General features: G+C 35.8%; 1 protein-coding gene across 1 annotated transcript in view; it reads right to left on the bottom strand.

Annotated features, from left to right (window-relative positions):
* Positions 1-14,728, bottom strand: part of SLC17A1 (solute carrier family 17 member 1) — a 39,465-nt gene extending 24,737 nt beyond the window's left edge. The window contains exons 1-6 of the mRNA XM_055264257.2: positions 14,670-14,728; positions 13,191-13,274; positions 8,858-9,030; positions 1,913-2,146; positions 1,742-1,829; positions 1,299-1,385 (exon numbers count right to left, since the gene is read on the bottom strand). Coding sequence (XP_055120232.2) covers positions 1,299-1,385; positions 1,742-1,829; positions 1,913-2,146; positions 8,858-9,030; positions 13,191-13,224 — 616 coding nt within the window. The 5' untranslated portion in view covers positions 13,225-13,274; positions 14,670-14,728. The remainder of the gene's footprint in view (positions 1-1,298; positions 1,386-1,741; positions 1,830-1,912; positions 2,147-8,857; positions 9,031-13,190; positions 13,275-14,669) is intronic.
* Positions 14,729-16,450: the final 1,722 nt, after the last annotated feature.

Here is a 16,450-nt window from a genome sequence, read left to right as displayed (position 1 = left end):
TTCAAAACAGGTCTGCATTTTATTTATATGACAGTCCTACAAGGTATGTTCTCTCAAGTTTTCTCTTCTTCAGGCTAGACATTTTCAGTTTTTTCAGCCCCTTTCCTGATAAGGGGCTTATGTTCCATCACTATACTGACCATTGTCTACTACTGAAGACTAACACAGTTGTTAACAGCAATGGAATTTTGAGGATGGAAGATGTGTTTTCAGATTATGCCTCTGCCATCTGCTCACTGTATGTATTGGATGTCTTCTGTTTGTCCCCCTAGATGTACTCCTCATCCTTCTTCACCTTGCTTTGGCTACAGTTGGCTGATTTGAATGAACATCAGTAGGCCCCCATGTCCTCTGCTTCCACCTGGATTTGGCCAACAGAAATTCCAGGCGGAGATGACAGAGAGAGAATTGAGTGAGATCAAGATGTCTTTTCAAACCCTGGTTAGCTCTGTCTTATGATTGCCTGAATCTATGTGTCTTTTTATGAAAAATCATGAGTTCTTTTAAGGCATCCTGCTCTATAGGGCTCTCCTAATGGATTCTGATAACTACTTCCTTGCTTGATGCCTTTGGACCTGGGGATGCTAGATGTTCTGAGCTCCTGTATCGCTAGCCCCAGGTAACTGAACTATTCCTAGGATTCCACCGCATCTCATACCTACCTTTTTAAGTGATCATTTTGTAAATAAATTCTTCCAATTTTGCCTTAAGTATATGACTTTGATCAAGTTACCTAAGCCTTTTGAAGTTTCCTCACATATCAAATGGGTATAATAGAACCGATCCACATTTTCTTATTCACAAACCTAAAACCAAGATCAGAGAGCCAAAAGTGATTTTATCACTTATTTGTAAACCTTATTTCTTTATAGTCCTTTTTGTGTGTTCTAGTTTGCACAGATTTCATTTTTTACTGTAGAAATTAATGTGTTTGATTATGTGGTAGTGCTCCACATCATGCTTTGAATGTTAGGTATAAAAAGCAATATATTTCTGAAATCTGTAAACTTATTTATTCTGATCATCCTTTTCCTGGAGAGTTTCATATAAAAGCATATGCATCTATATCGCCTACATTATAGAATTATAAAAGTTACGTACAAAAATACATGTATAGTTCTAAGCATAATACCTTGCTTGTGATAGGAACTTAATGAGTATTGACTTCTCTTTCACTCAGTGGCGTTCATGATTTTTAATATTAACTTTATATGAATTATTACATTATATTGGGTTTTAATGTTTAAATTTTTCTTAGATTCTGAATAATAACTAGGATTTTACAGAAAGAGACTCACCAAAAATATAGAAGACCATGGGCCAGCCCAGAGATTCACAGATAACTCCAGTCACAAGTAGGACAATAAAGGGTCCCAGCAAAAACCCTAATCAGTAGGTACAAAGAACAGCCCTAATTAATGCAGGCATCTGAAAGTAGAGATAATGTAGCCTCACTGTAGCAATGAACAATTTCCTGTGAAATAAATTTGTGTATCCTAACACAAATATCAGAAGAAAATAATAAAAATATTTTCTTTTCTCTCTTTTTCTCTGTTGTTTGAGATAAGGATGCCTCTTCTCCATTCTATACAATTCTCTCATCTTCATAGCAAGAATTCTGAAATAGATGATTTCCAAAGTCCTTGACCTTTCAAAACACACATTTCTTAAGGCTCTAGGGAAGAATGTAATACAATGAGATGAAAATAGGATTCAAACATTCTAGGCTCTAACTCTTTACCTGATGTACTCATAGAAGTAAGTCGGCCTCGTTCCAGGGGAGGAGCCCATTTGACATATATTTCAAACTGGGCTGTTCCAATTATCCCCTGAAATGAGAAAGGTTTGACATTTAATCTCTAATACTTCCTGTGAATTTAAACTCTGTTCAGTTTTAGCATTATTTTAATACCTGGGCTGCTCCCTGAACTGCTCGACATACAATGACCCAAGCTGCTCCAATTCCAGCTGCTGGTGGGATGAGCAGGCTTAACACAGAGCTGAGGCATAATGCAAAGCCAATCATTTTCTTTGTAGAATATATTCCAGAGAAGTATCCAACAGGAACTTGGATGATGATGACACCATAGAAGGTGGAACTCAAGATGATTCCCTGGATATCTGGGCTCCAATTATACACAGGGTTCTAAAAGACAAGGGGGGACAAGTCGAATCACTCTGCATATCAGAAATTTACTGTGACATTTAGGGATTCAGGGAAACTGTTCTGGTTCACCTCATGTAAAGCAGCTCCCCTCTTACTAGTATTCTTTATCACAGGACCTTCTTTATTCTTTTATCGCACCACTTTCTGTACATATTTACATTTTATCATTGGAGTACTGTAAAGTCCTCACAGCCAAGGACACCATCTGTACCTCCCTCCAGTACCTTTCACAGCATAGACATTTAATGCTTGTTTCTTGAACGTTGCTAAACTGCATGTAAACTCCTCCTGCGTAGCATACATACATTTAAATAGTTAATTTCCTGCACTTCATAGTACTACTTATACTGCAGTTGTGAATTTCCTCTTCCCTGTTCGCTTTCTCTAACACTTCCATTAATTTAAGCTCATTTGCAGAACCACTTTTCCCCATAAACATGTTGCTCCCAGAGAGCAAAGTCGTGATAGAGAGAAGATAAAACCATGAAGAGTTCTCAGCCTGAGCTGTGAAAACAACTGCAAGGAACAATAAAAAGAAAAAGGCCATTTTTCTTCTTTCACTTGGCTCTGATGTGGCATATCTTTTCCAGAAATGTATTTGTTAGTCCATTCCTAGGTTAGAGGGCCTTCTATTGTTTCTTTTTACATTATTAAACAATGACGGCCGGGCGCAGTGGCTCACGCCTGTAATCCCAGCACTTTGGGAGGCCGAGGCTAGGGGATCACGAGGTCAAGAGATCGAGACCATCCTGGCTAACACAGTGAAACCCCGTCTCTACTAAAAAACCCCATCTCTACTAAAAATACAAAAAATTAGCCGGGAGTGGTTGCAGGCCCCGTAGTCCCAGCTACTCGGGAGGCTGAGGCAGGAGAATGGCGTGAACCTGGGAGGCGGAGCTTGCAGTGAGCCAAGATTCGGCCACTGCACTCCAGCCTGGGCGACAGAGCGAGACTCTGTATCAAAAAAAAAAAAAAAAAAGAATGATAAAAAAAAATCCTAATATTGAATTTATCGTTGAGACTATGAGGGAGGAGGTTGCACAAGTTTTTGGACCCACTTAACAGGAAGAAATCTTAATGGTAGTAGAGGAGGACAGGATAAAGTTTATTTGGAAGTGTCTAAGATAGTGGCATTTTCTAAACTTTCTCTGTTACTGGCATAATTAGGAGGAACATATTAAACCAAGAAGAGTTTCCTGAGTAAACAGTGACTGTGCTGATGTGTTGAATATTAAATAAAATAGGTAGGAATCCATATGTTCGTTATCATCACTATTATCCCTCGATTCCTCTTTTTTTCTCTCCTTTTCAAGTCACTGTCACCCTATAGCTGTGGCCTCTAGAGTGTAATATTTCTCTTGGATGGAAAAGGACTTCCAGGGAAAAATCTGGTAGGAGTGACTCTCTGAGAATACCAAGTAATAACCAGTGAGGCACATCCGTATAGTAGCCTGGGTGCCAGGGAAGTTCCAGATCTTTTCCACTGAGGGGAAGGAGGCTACACAGAAGATGAAGCAGAATGCTCGGCCAGGTTTTTCGTTTTGTTTTTCTTGTTTTTAATCACAGGAAGCACCAAGGAAGTCAATACTCACCCTTACCCATATCAGGTGGGCCAGCAGGCATTTGTTCAACTCTCCCTATGCATGTGAACAGACCACTCAAAATCTTGGATAATTTTTCTTATGGCTTAAAGCTATCACTCTCCACAGCAGAATGTAGAAAATAAAAAAAGTTCACCAGAATTGGTTTAAATCCCCCAGGCTCAGACTGAAACTGCTCACACCAGAAAGATAAATCCTCAGTTTATATTTTTCTATTCAGTGCATTAACTAGTTGCCATTGAACAAAGTACTCCACATATAAATGTATAAATGACTCTATGTAAATCTTAGAAATAAATATATATACACATTTATATGGGTCATATAAATGAATAAGAAATATATGATACCTCAATAAGGAAAATGTATCCAGGGTATCAATAGATAATTTATAAGAGAACAAAATGGAAATGATCAATAAACATAGGTCACAGAAATATACAAATGTGTCATCCCGTTAGTAATAAAAGAATATATACTTGCAAGTTATGGTAGAACTTCTAACAGGTTGGTACACTTTAAAAAGAATAATGACACAATCTCCGTGACTTTGATGGAAGAGGGAAGACTGACTACAGAATATTCCTCATCTACCTTCTTTCTCATCTTCTTTTCTATAATCAGTGTTTCTTACTGCGGTAAAATATCTGTCTGTTCTTCCTTGTTTTTCTTGTTATTTCGTCTTTTTTTTCTAAAATGTTCTTTCTGACTTTTTCATAATCCTTTCCTGTCAATTTCCTTCTTTCATTCATCTGCTCTCCAAGCAAAGCCTCTTGTGGTCTGGCCATGTCTACTTTGAGTTCTTGTAGATACTGCCCTATGGTGTTCCTTCCATAGCTATAATTGCTTTACTAATTTTTAGGTTATTTTGTAATGTTAGACTACAATTTAGATCTGCTTTGTGGAATAATTTTCTGGTGTGTTTTTCTATTTAAAATAATTATGTATTCTATTTCTTCATTTTTAAATGTAGTACCTTATGTAGCAGTAAACTGAATTGTGACAGGAAATTTCACGGGATGGCAAAAGGTTTCATGGGGTGGTGGGCTGATGCATGTGCTAGAGAAATCTTTCAAGCTCTATAGCTCAAGAGCTCCCTCCTCTTTTAGAGCCATAGTGAAGACTCTAAAATACAACTCCCGTGAGTAGCCATTTCTCTAGAATATGAGGTTCTCAGTATTTAAACCAAAGCACTGGAATATTATAAATATTTAAGAATGTAATTCAAAACACTTTATATAAAATAGATTTTATACAAAATAGATTTTATACAGAACAAATTTTATGTAAAATAGATAATTGACACAATAAACTGTATCTATATATATACTTGTGAAGCTATCACCACAATTAAGACAGTGAACATATTCTTTATCTCCAAAAACTTCCTCTTATTTTTTTTTGTAATTCCTCCCTCCTGCCCTCCCCCACCACTGATCTGCTGCCTGTCACTGTAACTTAGTTTTCATTTTCTAGAAGTTTTATATTAAGGGAATCCTATGGTATGTAATCTTTTTTATTGTCTAGCTTATTTCACTTGGCATAATTATCTTCAGTTTTATCTATGTTGTTTTTTGTGTCAGTAGTTCATTCCATTATACTGCTAAGTAGTACTCCATTTTATGGATGTGCCATAGTTTGTTCATTCATTCACCTACTGATGGACATTTAGGTTATTTCCAGCTTTTTGGCTATCAGAAATAAAGCTAGACAAAAATGTTTATAGAACATTTATGTACAAGTCTCTGAATGGACATATGCTTTTATTTCTCTTCAGTAAATAACTAGCAGTGGAATGGCTGTCTCATATGGTAGGCATATGCTTAATTTTTTATGAAATGACAAAGTATATTCCAAAGTGGTTGTACCACATTGCATTCTCACCAGGACTGTAGGAGAATTCTGGTTCCTCCACATTCCGCACACACTTTGTATTTGCAATCATTACAATTTTAGCCATTTGAATCAGTGTGCAGTAATTTGTCTTTGTAGTTGATGTTTGTCTCCAATGTCAAATGATATAGAGCATTTTTTCATGTGAGTATTTTTCCTCTGTGTATCTCCTTTGGTGAAATAGCTGTTCACATCTTTTTTCCATTTTTTGTATTGGGTTGTGTTTTTTAATTGAGTGTTGATAGAAGTTCTTTGTAAGATATGATAAGCAAACATGTGCCCCTGTCGCTGGCTTGTTTTTTCATTATCTTAACAGTATTTTAAATTCTGATGAAGTCCAGTTTTATGTTTGTTCTTTTGCATATCTTGAAAAATCAGTTGTTCATATGTGTGTCAGTCTCTCTATTATATCTCATTGATCTATTTTCTGTCTTTACACTAATTCTACACTGTCTTTATTACTATAACTCTGTGTAAGTCTTAAAATTAGCAGTGGATAGTGTTACACCTCCAACTACTAATTTTCAATGAACATTCAGAGGCAATTCAGTGGAGAAAGAAAAGTTTTCTCAGCAAATTGGGCTGAAAAAAATTGTATATCCATATGTAAAAAAAAGATCTTTAATGCAACATATACAAAAAGTAATTCAAAATGAATCATAGATTTAACAGTAAAATGAAAAATTATAAAACTTCTAAAACATAGAAAATTTTTTTTGCGGCCGGGTGCGGTGGCTCACGCCTATAATCCCAGCACTTTGGGAGGCTGAGGCAGGTGGATCACGAGGTCAGGAGATCGAGACCATCCTGGCTAACATGGTGAAACCCCATCTCTACTAAAAATACAAAAAACTAGCTGGGCGTGGTGGTGGGAACCTGTAGTCCCAGCTACTCAGGAGGCTCAGGCAGGAGAATGGTGTGAACCCAGGAAGCGGAGCTTGCAGTGAGCTGAGATTATGCCACTGCACTCCAGCCTGGGGGACAGAGTGAGACTCCATCTCAAAAAAAAAAAATTTTTTTGATCTTGGGTTATGCAAAGATTTCTTATATGCAACAACAAAAGCACAACCCACAAAAAAATGTTAAAAGAAGTTCTTCAGGTAGAAGAAAAGTGATATAGCTAAAAAATGTGGATCTACATTTAAGAAGTAAGACCATTAGAAAAGAATAAATGAAAGTGGAAAATATTTTATTTTGAATTGATCTAAAAGATAACTTTTTGCTGAAGGAATGTTTTGAGTGTTTATAACATATAGATACATAAAATGAATAACAGTAGTCACAGAGGTGGGAGAGAGGAATTGGAAATATTCTGTTACAAGATGCCTTCATGATACATGAAATAGTATAGTGTTATTTGGAGGTAGATTTATATTATTACAAATGTATATTATAAAACCTATGGAAGCTATTAAAACAGTTTTTTTCAAGTATAAATGAAATATCAAGAGAGGAGATAAAATTCAATCATATAAAATGCTCAGTCAAACCCAGAGAAGGCAAAATGTGAATGAAAAAAAAAATTAACAAAGAACAGATTTAACAAATAAAAAACAGTTACCAAGTGTATATTTTTCTATTCTTCCTTTCAGTTCTCACAGTTTTTGCCTCCTATATTTTGCTGCTCTGTTTTTAGGGATACACATGTTTAGAATCATTTGTTTTTGGAGAATTCACTCTTTTTATCATTGGGTAATGCCCTCTTTAACTCTAGTTATCTTCCTTGCTATAAACTCTGCTTTGTCTAAAACTAATATAGCTACTTCAGTTTTCTTTTGATTTGTGTTTTCATGGTTGCATACTTTACATCTTTCTTCATCCCTTTACTTCTAACTTATCTGAGTCTTTATATTTTAACAGGATTTCTTGTAGATAGAATATTTGAGGATCTTTATTTGTTATCAGTTCTAACAATTTCTGTCCTTTAACTGGTGTGTTTGGAACATTCACATTTAAAGTGATTATCAGTATAGTTGGATTAAAATCTACCATCTTTTAACATTTCTTTTGTGGTAAGCCTGCTGGCAGTAAATTCATATGTATGGAGGGAAAATTGAAGGACAAAAATTGAAAGACAATAAAGGCTTTTTCAAATTATAGCTACAGCTTGAAATTTTAGTCTTTCAATTTTGTCAATAATTTTATTGAATACAGAATTCTAAGTTGGCAGGGGTTTTCTTTCTTTCAATACATTAAAAAGTTCACTTTTCTCTCCTTGTTTGCATGGTTTCTGATAAGAAGTCTGCTGTAATTCTTATACTTGTTCCTCTGTAGGTATTTTCTTCCTCTGGTTTTATTGAAATGTTCTTTTTGTCTTGGTTTTCTGCAATTTAAATATGGTATGCCTAGGTGGCTCTTCTTTGTTTTTCTTTTTGCTATTTATCTTGTTTGGTGTTCTCTGAGCTTCTTGGATCTGTGGTTTGATGTCTGTCATTAATTATGGAAAGTTCTCAGCCATTTTTTAAAAAAATATTTCTTGTTTCCTATTCTCTCTGGCATTCTGGTCATGCACATGTTACACTATTTGATACTGTCTACAATTTGGGAATGATCTGTTAATTTATTAAAATTCTCTTTCTCTTTGCATTTCAACTTCGGAAGTTTCTATTGACCTATGTTCATGTTCACTAATTATTTCCTCAGTGGTGTAGAGTCTACTGATAAGCCCCTCAAAAGCATTCTTTGTTATAATTTCCTTGATTTCTAGAATTGCTTTTTAATTATTTTTATAGTTTCCATCTCTTTACTGACATTACCTATCTTGTTTTTATTTTTTCCTGCATCTACATCTTCTGGCAGATAACAACTGATTATCTTCCAGAGATGAAATTAATGAAACATTTAAATATCCTGCATGTCAAAAACTTAAAAAATGTAATGTGTCTTCACCTTCCACTTCTGATTTAAAATGCTTTCCCTTTTTTTCTCTTGTCCAAATTTCTTGATTGTAAAGAAGCCCTAACTCTTGGGTTTTATTCTCTCTCACGTAGAAGGATTTACACAACAAGCCCTTCAGAAATATTGAGGCATATTTTAATCATGGGGCATTTTATTTAGGTCACTCCTGGCAAGGTAGATGAAGATTTGAGCTTCTTTTTCAATTATATTATCATATCAATACAATTCCATATCTACACAAATTAGTTACCAAGACAGGCTTTTAAACATTTGACTGTGGCGAAAATTATTGATATACCTTTATATTATCCAGGAGCTTCTTGGTGGAGGTGTTGGGCAAACCATGTGGATCTGTGCTATTCACCATGACTACCATTGTGAGGTTCAGGCACGCGCGCTGTGCTGTTATTATAACATTACAACAATGCAAAAGGAAAGACAATCCATAGCGAAAGGAACAGAAACCTGGAACTACAAAGTAAAACAGAAAGTCACAATTGTTGACACAGCTGAGATAAAAACATACTTTAACTATAGGAGGGACATTCAGAAATTTGGAGCCCTAGATATTAATTTAAAATTTTATTGTACTTAATGACCTTTGATAATTATTATATAATAGGAAGATGTGAGACTAATATAAGAATACCATATTCTCCTTAAAATTATAATTCCAACTAGAAATTCCAAGAAAAGCCAATCTTTCAAGTTCTTTGGCTCATGTCTATTTTTTTAAAAGATGCTTTATAAATACCCTGTGTTACTCTTGGACATAAGTCCCCTTAATAACAACAAAGACATTTTCTGTCAAGAAAACTATTCCTTTTCCAACATTTTAAAAATACTCTGATTGAAAGACTCATATATGCCCAATGCAGAGAAAAAATGGCATTTAAAAAAATGTAATTACTTATTGATATAAGCTAGAGTAATCAGTTGGTGTACAGCCAAACAAGTTCATTGTTGGAAGAAAGTAGGGAGTCCAGAAACAGATACACATATATGGTTAACTTTTTAAAAATAAATGTACTAATGCAATTCATTGGAGGAAAGTAAAGTGTTTTTCAACAAATGGTATTTTTTTCAAGAGAAATATAGGTATATGTCTACAAAACAACATGTGCAGAAATGTTTATAGCAGCTTTATTCAAAATAGCAGAATGTTTGGAAAGAATGGACATATCATGGTATGTTAATACAATGCATATTACTCAAAAATAAAATGAAAGAACTACTTATACACAACAATTTGGATAAATCTGGATGAATTTCAACAAAAAAATGTTCAATTAAAGAAGCTAGACACCAGACAGTATATACTATAGGAATCTAGTTTTATGAAGTTCAAAAACAGGCAAAGTTAATCTATATGGCCCCCTCCATCTCCAAAATCAGCAATGGGAATCTACTTTATGTTGAATCCCTCTCACACTTTGAATCTAATTACTCTTCTCTGACCTGTACAACCAGATTTAAAGGGCTCATGTGATTAGATCTCTCCTAACTGCATAATTTCCCTATTTAAGATTAACTCATTTGGGACCATAATACATCTGCAAAACCCCTTGAAGCAGCACCTAGCTTAATGTTTGCTTAAATAACTGGGAGAAAGTGTGTATACACCAGGGGCTGGGAATCTAGAGAGAAAACTTAGAATTCTGCCTACTACAGTCCACCATCTGGCCCTTAAAGACTCATGTTCATTTCACATGCAAAATATATTCACCCATTTCAAGCTTCCCAAATTCTTCATCTTATTACATTATTAGCTCAAGTTCAAAACCTCATCAAAATCTCATAGCACAAAGTCCAAAATCTCATCATCTAAATTGGGTGTGGAAGAGGCACCTATGATTAATCCATCCTAGGGCACAATTTCTATCTGTGGGCTTGTGAAACTAAAGAGACAAGTTATATGCCCCTAACACTTTTACCACGTAATGGTGGAACAGGCGTAGGATAAAGCTCTAGACATTCCAGTTCCAAGGTGGGAAAAATAGAGGAGAAAAGGAGGCATCAATCCATAAAGGTTCTGAAGTTCAGCCAGGCCAATGTTGGATTTTTCATGAGTTCTGGAGATAATTCTTGTGGCTCACGGCTCCACCCCTGGGCTTTGGGCTGTATCCTCTGTGCTCATTTTCCACCCAAGAATAAAACAGGGGCCAGAGAGCTTGGGTGCCATCTTGGAATTCTGTCTACTGCACATTCATAGTTAACTAAGAATTTTTTATTGCAAATAAATATTAATGTCATAAATAAATAGATTTTTTATATCTATTGAGATAACCATACAGTTTTCCTCTTTCAATTAATTTGTGTGGAGTGACATGTATACATTTTCTAACATTAAGTTACTCTTTCATTTTAAGAATAAACCTGACTTAGTGTTGGTGGTTGCTTTTTTAATGTTTTTATAAATTCTTAGATTTGTTTTGTTCTGTCAATATTTTATTTAGGATTGGGTATCTTTATAATTTTCATAAGACTATTTTGCTTTATATGTTGGAAGCTATTTTATTAGATGTATAAATATTTTATATCATCTTATTGGATTGAATTTTATATCATTTTGCAACATTTTTTTTTATGTTGAAGGTTGTTTACTTTTTATTTTCTATTTATTTTTTATTTTTATTTTTATTTTTATACTTTAGGTTTTAGGGTACATGTGCACAATGTGCAGGTTTGTTACATATGTATCCATGTGCCATGTTGATTTCCTGCACCCATTAACTCGTCATTTAGCATTAGGTATATCTCCTAATGCTGTCCCTCTCCCCTCCCCCAACCCCACAACAGTCCCTGGAGTGTGATGTTCCCCTTCCTGTGCAACATTCTTATAGAATCATTTGAACTAGTAAAAGACTGTAAACAAATTAGATGTTTATAAATCAGTGACCATTTAAATAAATTATAATATATCCATCCATACCAAAGTCATTTGCAGCTATAAAAATGCTAAGGAAAATCTCTGCCGAAAATTGTGGAATACTCTTTAGATAAATTGTTAAATGAAAAAAAGCATTAGTACCCAACAAATAGTTGGCTAGTTTTCTGGACTAGCCTGAGCTTCCATTGTTAAAAGATAAGAATATTAGATAAAATACACTTAAAATAAACCGTTTTTTAAAAAGCATGGGTGATCTAAGAGGAAAGATGAAATATTCAGGCCAAGGGCTTAGTGAAGATGGGGGCCTCAAAACATAAGTTGAGCATTGAAGTCAGATGTTTCACTGTGGACTTTTGATCTTGGGATTTTTGGCCTTCCATGATATGGGGACAACAGGAATCAAATACCAAGGTCCTAGCAATGTGATAGTATATAGTAGGAGACCCTCTCCTAAAATGCTTAGATGTCAAAGACTTACATGGTCAGTGGAAGATGAACACATTGCCCCCTTACCTTGTCAGTGGACTGCCAAGAAATTTTGTGCCATATGAACTTAAGAGCTGAATAGAAGGGGGTAAAAGAATACCCCTGAGAAATTTAACCATCAGCCAGCCCTTCCTTTGATTTTCAGCCTAAACTCATTATCTTAGGGAAGTGAATGGATCTAGAAAGCTATCAGAAACTTTGTAAATACCCCTGCAGGAGAGAAAAAAGTCTCTACATGGTAAATGGGAAGTCATTGTCACCATGTCAGAGAAGGGCTCATTGTCTTAGTCATTTAGGGATACGCTTTTGAGTTTTACTCATTTCTCTCCTCCACATTGCTCCAGGAAGTCCATGAATTTTATCTAAACAAGTTTTAAGTTAAAAAGAAGACCACAGGGGGAATTCTAAAGTGTTTGGGATTGAGTAATAGGAATACTGCATATCAAACTCATGGACAGAGTAAAATGTGCATCTGTAAATATATTTATCAAAAAAGAAAGAATTTAAACACTTGGAAACTGAACAAAGGAACAAACCCAAAGAGTCTAAAAGGAAATGAATGCATAAGGGCAGAAATGAATGATATATAGAAAAAAAAAATATATATATATATATATAAACTTTGAATGCAGATAAAATGGACAACTTAAACAATCAAAATAATTAAGTATCAAAGTTGATACAAGAAGAAATACATAATTTAATATACAGTAACTTTTACATAAGTTGAAAAAGTATACAATCTATTGCTCATCTCCTTTTCTGGGATTTTGTCCCCTATGACACTGACACAGCGCTAAGCCAATAGCAGTAATCCTTTATTGTCGTTACGCTACCCTGCCTAAAATAAACAGCTTCTCTCAAAAAATATTCCGTACACATTCTGCTGTTGATGTCCAAGAATGCAGGGCCTCAAGAACATTCATCCTGCCTTACTTCCTCTTACAGATCTATCTCTCCTTCTCTTGAAGATGGAACCAAAATAGCCCAGTTTTTTTCTGATATTTTCCACTAAATGATAAACTGACAAGCGTGCAAAAATGAAAATAAAGTGTGAGCCACCAGAGTATGTAGAATCTTTTTATTTAGGGCTTTTCTGGTGGAAAACCATAGTAGGACTGGTTTCTTCTACTTTCTTTTCTGAACATTTTTAAGACCCCATATGTATTTCACAAAAATATTCTTCCACATGGAATCTGTGATGTAATATTTAAGAAAGAGAAAGCCTGTTTAATAGAACAGAATAAAGTGCTACCTTTTTTGGGAGGCAACCGGTTATCCATTTGCATACACGACTGAAGTTGCTTCTCTTCTTGCTGAAGGGTTTGGCCTCCACCCACTGTGAGTGCAAAACACGTTGATGTCAGCATAATGTAGAGAAGCAACTGACCAAACACTACCCAGTACTCCTCTCTGATTTAAAACTGCTTCCAAGGATAACTTGCTCCATCACAGCAGTGCCCATTCACCTCCATTATGTGCTTCCCTTGATATTTGTTTTACTTTTGTGATTGTTTTGGTTGATTAAAAATATATGGAAGACCTGAAAACTACAGAGAACAAACAAATAACCCTGCCAATCTAGAATTCTAAATCCATGATAATATTCCTCCAAAGTGAGAAATGGAAAGAATTCATTGCCAGTAGACCTGCCCTATATGGAACACTAAAAGAAGCCTTTCAGGCAGAAGGAGATTGCTATAGGTCAGAAACTTGGCAGTACGAAAAGAAAGGAAGAATGTCAGAAAAGGAGTAAGCAAAGTAAAACAAATTCCTTTTTTCCCCCTATATCTTAAATAGAGCTGGAAGATACTGTCTGCTTATTGATAAGACCAACTCAAGCAGAGGCTAATCATTCATTATACTTCCACATGCCCCTGTCCATATCTTCAGTTTCCGTGGATAGAGCAGCCACTGCTGCGAAGTTGTATGGCAAGAAGCTCAGTGGATGAGTCAGAATGGAGCAGTCTCCTAACAGGCAACCCCTTACCATCAGAATTCAGCACCAATATGTGCTGGTCAGCTTAGACCTCAGGATTTTACCATTTCAGATTATATGATACCTAGTGCCCCACAGATACCAAAGTCCTGAGCTGGATTTGCAAAATATTTTTGAATAAGCAATTTGTCAACCATCATTATTACACATTGCAACCTCTTCTGGGGCTGCTGTTTATTTCAATACATATATACATATACACCAAACGCACACACAAACTACCCATACATATGCACCACATACATACATACAACATAAACACATGGTACAAACTCCGCTTATGTTCTCCACACATACACTCCAGACACATAGCAAACCAAACATATAAACATGTTACAATACTGCATCCTCAAAACGGAAGTACAAACTACAAACACCACACACAAAACCACACACACACATAAACGATGGGCACATACACACCAGGCATACACAGTGTGCCACACACATTACAGACACAGCACACCACAGCTATACAAGCATCACACACTGTGCAACACATACTTCTCTTTCCTTGTGTGCCTGTGAACCTCACACTGATTGCTAAAAATATGTTCTTTTTTCTCTTGTGAAAAGCCTCAGAAGATAGGGCATATTCCACCCCTCCCCAAATTTTCCCCTATTGCTAAGTACTTTCAATAATATCTTTGCCAGGGAATGCTCCCTTATGGCCCTCTGGGGAATCAACTGATTGCTCATTTCATTTAATGAGCCCCTTATAAGAGTGAGACTAACCTGATTCGGGACAAAAAAGTGATTTCTTCTTCTGCTGTGAAGACTTTTCTCTCAATTTTACACAATATTGACTTTCTAGGATTACCAAGTTTAGCCCCATAAATCATTCACCAAATCTTTTGACATCACTGTGTCAAAGTTAAAAGCTTAATTTTTAACTTTACTTTTACCTTTTCCTTAAAGCTTCAGGGAAGGCGTGTGGGTCAAAATCATCCAGTGGACCAGAAACTGGGAATCTGCCAGTAATTTCATGGCATAATAAGCAGACACCCTTAGTCTCTCTCCCTGCCCAGGAGGTAGAGCTTGCCTGCCATAAGTGCTCTCAAGATTTCTCTATTAAGGATGGCCCTGACTATACAATGCTGTTCTCAGGAATGTTGTGGCTTTCTAAATGCCCCATAAATGCCTTATTAAATTTTCACTCTTAAATCCCTTCCTTCCTTTTTTCCTCCTTTTCCTCCTTTTTTCTTTCTTTCTTCCTTCTCTTTACCTTCTTCCTTCTCCCTCCTTCCTTGCTTCCCCTCCTTCCCTCACCCTGTCTCCTCCACACTCCTCTCTAAACAGTACATCTGTTTGACATTCAGCATACTCAGAAAAAGGTACATTTTATTGAGGCATGTCCTCTGGAAGGTGTGGCTTCTCTCATGGCTCTTCCTGCAATTACTACAGGTTCTGGTTCAGCCACTTGGTTATAGCAATATCCAGAAACATTAAAAAAAAAAAAAGAGAGACAGGATCTCACTCTGTCACCCAGGCTGGAGTGCTGTGGTGCAATTATAGCTCAGTGCAGACTTGAACTCCTGAGCTCAAGGGATCCTTCCACTTCAGCCCTGAGTAGCTGGGATTACAGGTATGCAACACTGTACCCAGCTAATTGGTAGAGACGGGGTCTTGCTGTGTTGCCCAGGTTGATTTCAAACTTCTTGCCTCAAGCAATCCTCATGCCTTGGCCTCCCAAGTGTTGGAATGACAGGTGTGAGCCTAATACTTTTAACTTAGAACTCTTTGAAGGTAATCTACTAATTACTTAAAAAATCCAAGTACTAAAATCAGTGATTTTGCATTATAGATGATTTATTTCATGCTTAACAAGTTTTTTTTTTATCATGCTTTTAAATGCTCATTAAATGTTTGGCACATAGGAGATGCTCTGTAAATTGAACCAGTTATTTTTTTCCTCTAAAGAAGTGTTGTAAATCTTTAACCCCTTTGCCCAGGAGACTTTGATGTTGTTATTCAGTTGGATTTTTTCTTTTTCAGAAGTCCAGTTTCTGCTGGTCCTCTTCTCTGTGTTGCAGAATGTTTGTACTGTCTGTTCTGTTTCATGCTTGGCAATTTCTGGCATTTTCTGAAAGAGGAGCACTTTTAGTGATTGAAACCCCTAGGTCAGCAGTTGTTCAATGTCCATGTGTTAAATAATAACACTCCCATCTGCCATCAGTATCCCAGTTCTGGGTACTGATTACCTGAAGGAGAGCCATCTTTCTGTTTGCTAGCCTCAAAGCTTTCTGCTGCTCTGTGAGATTCTTTGAAATTGTTTCTTTTGGATTCTGTGTTTTATGTATTAAGTTTTAAAATTTATCATTTTATTATGGAAATGTTTAAGCATACAAAAAAGTAGATCAGTTTAAGATAACTGTGTACATATTCACCCACTTCAATAATTATCAATATTTTTGTAGCATTTTAAAGCAAATCTCAGACATTATGTCATTTCTTCTATAAAACATTCAGCATGTCTATCTAATTCCTTAGGACTTTAAAAAATATAACTAACATGG

This window comes from Symphalangus syndactylus, chromosome 23 (assembly GCF_028878055.3).
Source record: "Symphalangus syndactylus isolate Jambi chromosome 23, NHGRI_mSymSyn1-v2.1_pri, whole genome shotgun sequence".
Taxonomy (NCBI): domain Eukaryota; kingdom Metazoa; phylum Chordata; class Mammalia; order Primates; family Hylobatidae; genus Symphalangus; species Symphalangus syndactylus.
This window is presented reverse-complemented; position numbering and strand designations above follow the sequence as displayed.